This window comes from Gekko japonicus, unplaced genomic scaffold, assembly GCF_001447785.1.
Source record: "Gekko japonicus isolate JY-2015 unplaced genomic scaffold, Gekko_japonicus_V1.1 scaffold43, whole genome shotgun sequence".
Lineage (NCBI taxonomy): Eukaryota > Metazoa > Chordata > Lepidosauria > Squamata > Gekkonidae > Gekko > Gekko japonicus.
In genome coordinates, this window is record NW_015173123.1 from 554,226 (window position 1) to 564,663 (window position 10,438).

At 41.7% G+C, this 10,438-nt stretch overlaps 1 protein-coding gene across 2 annotated transcripts in view; it reads right to left on the reverse strand.

Annotated features, from left to right (window-relative positions):
* NLK (nemo-like kinase) overlaps positions 1-9,529 on the reverse strand; it is a 202,154-nt gene extending 192,625 nt beyond the window's left edge. For both annotated transcript variants that reach the window (XM_015421940.1, XM_015421942.1), the window contains exon 1: positions 8,213-9,529. In XM_015421940.1, coding sequence (XP_015277426.1) covers positions 8,213-8,670 — 458 coding nt within the window. In that variant the 5' untranslated portion in view covers positions 8,671-9,529. The remainder of the gene's footprint in view (positions 1-8,212) is intronic.
* Between the last annotated feature and the right edge of the window lie 909 nt (positions 9,530-10,438).

Sequence of the window (10,438 nt, forward strand, 5' to 3'; positions counted from 1 at the left end):
CCTAAGCGAGGGCCAAGCGGCTTGCCGCTCGCCCCTCGCTGCTCTCCCAAACCCCCACCCCCCGGCTCCAAAGCAAGGGCGGCTTGCCGCTCGGCCCTCGCTGCTCTCTTCCCCCCGCCCTCTGCGGCGGCAGTGGGAGGCCGGCTGCAAAGCGTTCCCTGCGCATGCGCAGGGGACGCTCTGTCAGTTTCGGGGGGATTTAAACATCCCCCCAATATTTTTTACAGGGTTTCTGATTTTTGTGCACACCTGGGGACCGCCCCACGTGTGCACAAAACTCTCCCTCCCGTCCAGTTGCCCCCGATGTGCGGAAATAAGTATCCGCACACCAGGGGGCGACTTGGCTATTAGATATATAGATAACATATGCACAAGCTTCAGGCCAACAACACATCCTTCAGACCAATATCACTATCAACGTTTTTTTTTGGGGGGGGGGATTCATATCACACAAAAAGCAAGACCAAAGAAAAGACAGAGTTTCTACATATTCAAGAAACTTCTCTGCAGAGCAGAAAAATATGGTTTTGCAATGAAATGTCAGATTAGTTAAACAAAGTGTGTGTGTGGGGGGGGGCTGGTCTGCTCAAGCACCTAGGAGCTTATACTATTATTAGTATCCCGGAGGGAGTGGGAAGATGGCTCAGGAGGGAAATTTGCCAATTGTTCAACCCTCACCTCCTGCAATTCCCCAGGGGACTCCAAACGTCTTGTGAGAACCCTAATCTTGGCCCCTTTGCACCTGCAAACAGACCTAGAGTTAATCTTTTCCTGTCCATTCCCAGCACTCTCCTGCCAACAGAAGAGGTCAGTTTCTCTAGGAAATGCTCCAAGGAGTTCAGTTCATACAAAGTAGCATGCAAAGCAAATGAAGATTACGCTGGCACACTCACACTTTCCTTTACTGGGCATAATTCTCCTTGCATATTTGTACATAATATGATGACTTTTGCAGAGCACAAGTATCCATCACTGTTCACCTCTGCTTGTAAGAATGCCACCTTTATCATCTGCTCCAAATTTTCTTTAAACATCTGCAATGCAAGCAAAGGTAGCAGGCCAAACAAAATGTTTGGCTACCTGTGCTAGCACTATTCCATCCATCTGAATAGTGGTCAGAGAGCTGCAGCCACTGTGTATTTTTCATGGAGCGTCAAACCTTGGTACTTTTTTTTAAAGAAAAAGAATATATACAGATGACAAAAAGTAGTGTTTTAAAAATCTCACTACCCATAGCTCTAGCATTTGAACAGACGGATTACTACACTGAAAAACTTAACAACCAACACCTGCATCCTTGTATGGTACTATGGCACTATCTGCATAATGGGAATGGCTGTACATTCTCATAATCTGGTGAAAGCAACCCCAACCAGCAAAATATCCAGGACATTTTAGCCCTGTTGAGGGATGGGAGATGCCAGTGAACAGTACATTATTGACCACACTGAACAAAACAAAAGTAAAATGGACAGCACAGAAACAAAACACGGCAAAGAAGCATAATAAAAGCAGAGTTTAAGAGACAAACCATGCAGTAATACTTCAGGACAACCACTTGCTCAACCTGCATAATACCCATTTTAATGCCAACACTGCACTGCACTTTAAGGCCAAACATAAATCAGCATTCAAATGCAAACTTTTTAGAAGGCAAGTGCAAATTAATGATCAAACCTGCACAACATGAAAATTCAACATCTGAAACCAAAAACTCCCAGAGGGGTTACCATGTTAGCTTACTGTAGCAAAATAAAACAGAAGTCCAGTGGCACCATGAAGACAGACATTTACTCCAGCATGAGTTTTTGAAAGCCAGAGCTCCCTTCAACAGAAGCGATGAAGTAATCATTTTAAAGAGAAATTTCAAATCCAAATCCCTTTATTGGCATAAAAGAAAAGCAAAATACCACAAGGCAAGTTTACAGAGAATTTGAATTATAAAAACAGTCAAACATCAGATAGAGGAGCTAATCTTTTGCTCCCTGATTATTATGGCAGCCAAAAGGTACCTTGCAATTGAACTTGTAATATGGGGACATCGGTCAGAATACAAAACATACTAACTTCGCCTCAGAAAAACTGTGGCAATTAGATGCAATAGGTTTAATTATACAATCCCGCATTTCCCCATAGAAATCACAATGAAACAAAACATGGGCTACCATTTCAAGGTGCATTCCTTTGCATGGACAAAATCTTTCTTGATAGGGAAAAAATTAAAGAAGCAGGAGGCAAACAGAGAACTGCTTAAGGGAAAGTTATTCTATCTTTATGCTTTACTGATGCTAAGGCTGGACCAGCTACTTTTTAATGATCTGCTTTTCAATTATTATTTAAATGAGGTCTGGTACTTGGCTTGATAACTTGCCATATTTATTAAATCACTGTTGCTGAACCATGTTTCTCGCAAACAAATCAAGATCTGGAAAGTTACTCTATCATAGAACATTCTTGCTGTACAATCTGATGTTTAGAACAAAGTGTGAGTCCAGTGGCCCCCTTAAGACCAACAAAGTAAGCTTATACCAAGAATAATATTGTGTTGGTCTTAAAGGGGCCACTGGACTCACACTTTGTTTTGCTGCTTCAGACCAACACAGCTACCCACCTGAATCAATCTGATGTTCATACCTTTATATTGTTACTTGTTAAGTTAGAGGTTTACCCAGCTTCTTGTATGGAGAGTTCTTGGCTATAATGTGCAGAATTTGTCCTTTTAAAACTATTCTCCTTTTCTAGTGCCTGACCAGAGGGGCATCTTCCTAACAGCAGATCCACTAGCAGCAACAGTGCTTTCCAAATACCAATTGCTCTTTTCTGATCTGTTTCTCATACAATATTCTTCTAGCACACAAAGTTCACAATTTTCTCTTTCCAATCAGAGCAACTTGCCTTCAGCCTCTCCCCACTTCAGATACCCTAAGAACAACAGTTCCCCATCAGCCCAGAGAGCAGCTTAGCTGAAGTTGCTTCTTTGCCAGTTTCCCAAAGAGAATGGCTTCAAGCAGCATGGATACTTTTCCCCTACCAAACTCCTGAAGATGGCGCTTTTAAGTATAAAGCCTTTGGGGAACATGCTTCGCAAATCCCTAAGAGCTTTCCAAACCAAACTATCTACAGCAGAGATCGGAACACAGCATTCAGGGAAAGCTGACAGTATCACTCGAAAGACACAAGCATCAGCACTCTGCTTTGCTTCAAGTAAGTGACTCAGACCTACGATTCCTAGCCAATTAAACTGATGCAAATTGAAGACTTTATATACAACTGTGTTCAATCCTTGCTGTTTTATAAGGAAGTTTTCCACTTTTTGCCAAGCTTTTACTTATCATGAGAGGTCAATGAGTAACACTGCACCGGCTTCTTGCTTGTTTATTCTGAACCGCACAAAAATAAAAGTGGCTAGCTTATATTGCCCTCGGTCCACTGGGAATTTCTCACTGCCTCAAAATCTACCTGTAGCCAAAAGGGAGGCCATATTTATCACCAACCACCAAGTTCTGCAATGCAGAAAAAGCAAGAAAGAACACTTTGGCACATCCACAATTGACTAGCAACAGCGGACTGCATGAAAACCTGCCAGGGCATTGTGCTTTTAGGAGCTCACAACTGATGACAACATCACAGTAAAAGGGATGAGGAGAGATGCCAGTCCATATCACAAGATGCCCTTTTAACTACAACCTTAAGAGGCCATCAGAGAAACACCAATACTGCCTGACACAGAGAGGACATACAAAGGGGGTTTCAACATGAGCGGATTCTGGATTAATCGTGACCCTAAATTCTTCATTGTTTATCAAAATAAAAGTCTCCCCCACTTCTCAATGGGCATCAGAAAAATGAGGGGGGGGACATTTCTTCAAATCTCCCATTTTATTTTTCCTTTACTTCTTCAATAGGTTTCAGAAGGCAGAAGATAGAAAAACAGAACTCACAACTGAGATAGCAAGCTTTTTAACAGCACAATAATTTTATGATGAAGTGTTCTCAGAGAGAACTAGACACTTAAATTGTGGCATCCCATACCAGTTTTTCTTAATCAATAATGAAATTAGAAGTTCACGTGCCTGGATCCAGAACCAGCTGATGATGCCCTCCCTCCAGTTTCCAACCATCAGCAATGATACCATTAGAGAAACAAAGTTTGAGTCCAGAGGCAGCTTTAAGACCAACAAAGCTTTCACATGCTTGCAATACTTGTTCAGATGTACACGCACACGAAAGCTTATACCCTGAATAAAACTTTGTTGGTCTTAAAGGTCTGAAGAAACGGAGCTGTACTAAGGTGAGTGAAAGGGGGGCAAATGTTGCAAAGGGAAAAGAATCTTTAATAATCCTACAACCCCTACATGTTTCGTCTGTAGCTTCATTGGGGGAATCTTTCGGATGCTTTTTCACATCGTTCCCATGTGCACACATATAGATAAGAGCCAGGTGTCCAAACAGCTCACTCTGTTCAAGTGTATGCATGGAAACGATACTAAAAAGAATCTGAAAGACTCCCCCTGACGAAGCTGCATGTGAAATGCATAGGGGTTGCATAATTATTAAAGATTCTTTTCCCTTTGCACCATTTCAGTTTTTTCTTCTTCGTTTTGTCTTAAAGGTGCCACTGGACTCAAACTTTGTTCTGCTGCTTCATACCAACACAGCTACCCACCTGAATCTACCATTAAAGAAAGTGAGCCAGAAGTAACCAGGGATTGACCCAACGTGGCTAGAGTCTGATCCAACTGAAAGCCTCCCTTCTCCCTCAAGCTTTCCTCACTAGGATGATTGGGGGAAGAAGAAAGGCACTTATCCAAAGTGCCCAGGTATAGCTTGGTTCAAAGAATATTGATATTCATTTTTTGCTGTAAATACTATGGCATTCTGACTCCTGTCAGCTGCTCTGGGGGCCAATTTCCAGCAAGAAGGAAATATAATAAAGAAAGTTTTAGTTTTACAGGCAGCAGCCATAAAGGCACATTAATCTGTACCCTTTGTAACAGGGAACATCCATCCCATATGGCTGAACCACAATGAAAAGCCTATTGCAGCAACAGAACTGCAAGAAATGTACACTATCTGGGAGCCACTTCTACCCAACTCTCCACTTACAAGAAGCACTGAAAGTTCAGTTAAAGGCAGATCTAATTTAATTGATAGAGTTCAACATCACTTGCACAGTATTCCAACGCCATTTAGCAAAATCCAAAAGCCTCTGCATACAACAGATTTAGCCATCATTTGGGCTTCCAAAATAGCAGGAAACATTTACAGCTTTTTCAGTTGTGGAAATTGAAATCAAAAGTATTTTATTTCCAATGTTACCTTTTATTTTAAGTCTACTACTTTTTTAAAAAGCAACTTGGGTCATTTTTATTAGCTGTCAGTCTTCTACAGGATGCTTCAAAGTTGCATCACAAACCTTTATTAGAGATACAAAGCTTGCGCCAAACCAAGGCCTAGGTTTAATTTGTTTCTTTAATACTAAGGTTTAAACCACAAACTACATCTTCTGTGATCGTTTCAAAAGACTTTCTAAATTTCTGCCTTGCGGGGGGGGGGGGGGGGATGGAGGGGGGAAAGGGGCTTTTAAAAACTTCCTTCCCATGAAAAAATCATTTCAGCACCCTACTGGAGAAAGTGTATGGGCACCTGCACTTTTTCCCACTGCAGGGACACAAACAGCTCAGGAACAGCTTTCCAGAAAGGAGAAAGTTAGGGGAGAGAACTATTAAAAGGCCCCTGTCCTTCCATGCTGTTCTCCCTCTTGAAAAAACAACTCCAGCAGCAGCATTTGGAAAAGAAAAAAGGCTTCTAAAATAACCAAAGAAAACAGTATGTAATCTGAACCAATGTTAATAAACGTGGGTCAAGCCTGCACAGTTTCAGGGCTGGTGGAGAGTCACGACACGGAGATTGCCTCCAAGCAAAAAACATTCCTGCTCCCAAAGACTCTGTGTCAAGACAGCCTTGACTGCAACATACTACTTTGCTAGGAAGACTAGGAAGTTTTTCTGTTTTGTTTGTTCTGAGAGGTTTGTTTGTTCAAGTGAGCCCCACCAGCAGACAAAAGTGGTATAACTTAGACATACGTTTATCATTTCAGAAAACAACAGCAAGTACCACTGAATACCCGTGACTTTGAAGATGGAGCTCAGAATTCAAAATACTCCGTACAAATCACTCACTGAAAGTTCAATTAGAGCCACAATCCTAAAACCAAACTAGCAGATAAAGTCCATCCCACTAAATTAACTGGAACTTACTTTCATGCTGAAAATGATAGGTGAAAATGTGACAGTCGATCTTATTACAAAAGCCACTCAATTTTCACCTCCAATAAAATGTTATACTCTTTGCTGCTACCATGGTGAATGCATCCCTCTTGCCAGTGATCCTCCATTCCTACCTTGTCAAAACATTCTAAAAACAAAATGTTCTTTTTTAAAGTTGCAGCAGAGGTTACAAAACATGCATCTAGACACCAATCATATAAAGTAAATTAGCAGCTAAAGAGTCATTTACTAGGTTGCAACAAATTACACTCTAGAACGACAAAAGAGGTATATCATAAAACACAGAAAATGAACTTGACAAAATCATTAATCATCTTTCACTCTAAAGCATTCGCAAGTTACAAAATACAGAATCTGTCCAGGCCCTTGCCCATTCCCTGCTTAAATAATGTGTTTATGCTGAAATCTGTTTCAGCAATACATTCACATGATGCTTTCAGTTACCAATCTAATTCTGGCTGTGCCTCAGTTGTCAAAACCACTCTGCTCTAAAGCACTCAATTACAGCACATATTAGTCCAGTGAATCATGGCACTAACAGATAGGTTTTAGTTTGGCATGGTGAAAAACTACAGCATGACAATGGAAGCAAGCAAAGTACTCCTTAAATGACAAAGGGAAGCTCTACTGAATCTTTTCTTGTCACCCTGGTGGTACCACAGAACACAATTCAAATGAAGGCTAGGGTTTTTTATTGAATTAATTTCCTGAGCCAGTGAAAGACTCTCCTCCTCACTCAGTTTGCAACTCTTAAATTAAGTGGGCCATATTCATGTACACTTGGGGTTTTGGGCACAATGCAAGAAACTAGTGAAACATGTATACATTAGTAAAGAATAATGCAAACATATTTCACAGGTCTACAGTGGCATTTGGTTAATATTCTGTTCTAAAGGGGGGTGGCAAGACAGCTGACTTTGTTACAGCACAGAGCCATCATTAAATATTGCCTAGTAGTGGGAGTGGTTAATATATAGGTTCCTTGTACAACCCTTCTGGGGCTCTGTCATCAACAACTGAAAGGAAGAAGGCAAAATGAACCAAGGGGGGAAATCTGCTTGAGAAAGGTACAAAGTACTGAGGTTACTGCTTTAGGGAACACATTATGTACTACTGCAGGGGAAATAGACTCATTAGATGCCAAGACAGAAGTCTTAAGGAAATGGATTCCAGCTCTAAACAGCCACTAGATACAGATACTGTCTATGTGTCCTTCCACAAAATACAGTGGAAATTCTATTGTGAATAAATTGTCTTCCAGATTTAAAGCCCAGCAGCTGACCTCTAAATGGAAGCCAAGCAGCAACAGAATGTTATGAGAAGTACATGCATGTTACATTTGTCTCAAGGTAATGACATCAAGCATAATCCAGCCTGGATTAGGCCATGATCTATCAGTAACAGGCTGTCGCTCCAGAGGAAGTCAAAGCAAGGAAAAGTAATTTCTTACTACACCGGGGTGGATGGTATGTGTCTCAGCTACTCCAAGAACCCAAAGAATACGAGCTTTCATTTTTTAAGGTTCTGTCAACTGGAGAAATGAATTTGGAAATGTGATGGCAAAAACAGTGAAATCATTATGATCCTCCGCTGTAAATTTCTAAGCCCACAAAAAAGTTTATTGGCGCTGATCCAACTTTGCCTTGTGGATTACGAATTCTGCCAAGTGGGATGAGCCCAGTGGCAAATCTGACAGCTGCCAAATTCAAAACTTCATTTTAGTTCTATGCTACTGAATACAAATGCTAGCTGCAGCCTTCCTGATCATGATTCTCAGTCCTCCGTACTGAACACTGTAAGCCCTCTGTTGTTACATCTGGACAGGAACCTATTGCAAAATAGTCTCCTAGGACGCCAACAAAAACGACAATAAGAAAGCGCAGCCACCTGTGATACAGAGCGAGAGTGCTCCCAGTACTCACCAGACAACACCAAAGGCACCATATCCAATAGGCCTGTCTGGCTCAATATCCAGTTGCTGCTGTGGATGATGCGAGTGCTGATGATGGTGAGCTTTTACAGCAGCAGCTGCGGCGGCTTGTACCTGAGCTGGGGCTGCTGCTGCTGCTGGTCCAGGAGCCTGACCTGGTGCTGGCGATGGAAAATACGGCTGCTGCTGCCCTGGGTTTAACATTGCTGCTGCAGCAGCTGCTGCCGCTGCTGCCGCCGCCGAAGAGGCATGCTGCTGTACAGGATGTACCGCAGCCACAGAGCCTGGGTGCAGGTGGTGCTGAGAGTGGTGGTGGTGATGGAGATGAGGAGGGGGCAGGTGAGAAAGGTGGTGGTGATGGTGGTGGTGGTGACCTGCTGCTGCCGCAGATGTACCGCCATTGTAAGCCGCCATCATTTTTGCATTGACTGTGGCACTACAAAGAGACATTCAAGACAATGCCCTCTGGTTGGAGTAACAACTGGGTCAAGCTGTCATTTGGCCACAGAAAATGGAGTCTGCTATACTGTCACAAACAAGTTGCCCACCTTCACAAAACATGGGAGCTCAACAGGCCTTACATCTTCATCGAGTCAAGAAAGATGGAGGCTTTTGTGTACGTGTGCGTGAGCATGCAATAAAACCCCCTTCCCCCCAAGATGGCTAACGCCGTGGGTACTAAAACGCCATCCTCATTCTGCTTCTTCCGTGCCAGTTCTGAAGTTTGTCAGTCCCCCTCCACCCCAGAAAAAGGTGTGAATTCACCCCCCTTGGAAGTGTTATGAGTACTGACAAGCCCACCCCTTCCATTCCCACATCCTTTTCATTTATCTCTTCCAAATGTGTAGGAAGATCCCTCAAGGGCTTCTAGAGCTCTACTCCTCTCTCTTCTGTGCAGATACCCATCCACTTTAACTTGGATGGATGCTAGTAATTTTCACCAGAACTGACAGGAGAGTGGCTAAGTAAAATCAAGTTGTGAAGTAATGGGGAATGAAAATTAGTACAAAAGAAGACAAAGGAGGAGAAAGTGAGGGGAAAGAATGATAACCAAAATGAGACAAAGAAGGGAAGAGCAGAATAGGCTGAGAAAAGAATCTTGCGTGGAAAAAACAGGTGGCACAAGAGGGGAGGGCAAGAGCAGCCACGAAGGCCAAAGGAACAGAATTTAGGGACTTTTAACAAGAGAGAAAAGTTTAGGGTGACAAATTAGAGAACCAGACAGCACAGGCAAAAAAATAACAGACTATGCAGATGGGGGGGAAATTAGAAGGCCTACAAAAAAGTTATGAGAACAGAATAAAGAAGAAAAAACACAAAAGAAAAAGAAAGCAGAAGTGAAGTAAATGAAACTTAAGATACAGGGGAAGAATACAAGTGTTACTCAGGGTTAAAATAAAAAGATCAAAGACTCTGTTTGCTGTTTAAGGGAAGGCCAAGAAACACAGAACCTGGAAGAAAATTAACAATACATACAAGGAATATGAAAACTAAACAGAAAAAGGAAATTTTAAGGAAGAGAAAACATTAAAAATCGAAGAAGGAAAAAAGAGAAAGACTCTAATCAGACTATGAAAAGCAAGAGGAGGTCTTAAAACCACTGAAATTAGACTGAGCCTTAGTGAATGCAAGAGGTTGTTTTTAAAGGAAGACCTAAAGAGGGGGGGGGGGGGTTTGAGAATTTATGACAACAAATAACTAAGAACCTAAAAAGAAGGAAATAATTCTTTGCCCTCTTTAATAGTTATTCTACAGTTATTCTTCTTAGAAGAAGAAAAGAAAAACAAGACGAAAAAACAGAAGCAATATAGTTGATAAAAAGTTTTCTTAAAAGAGATGGGGGGGGAAACAGTGGATGAAAATGGTCAGGAGGGTTATCCCACTTTTTAAAAGATAAGCTTTAGAAATAGGAATGAGGGCAGACAGAAGAGTAAGGAAGAGAACAAACGCAAGATCAGAGAATTAAAAATCAGGAGACAACTAGAAAGTGAATGAGAGATGTACTAAATTTCAAAGTAGGGATGAAACAACTAGAAACAAAGTTAGGACAGGGGACAAAAACTATTAAGTACATGAAATATACAAAAGATATTAAGAAACAGCAGGATGAAAGAGCTTAGGGAGAGAGAATGAGATGTGGTAAGAACTAAAAACAGGGGGTGGGAAAGGAATGAGAAACGACAAGATTTCTTTTTACAAAGTGGGACGAAACAGAGAG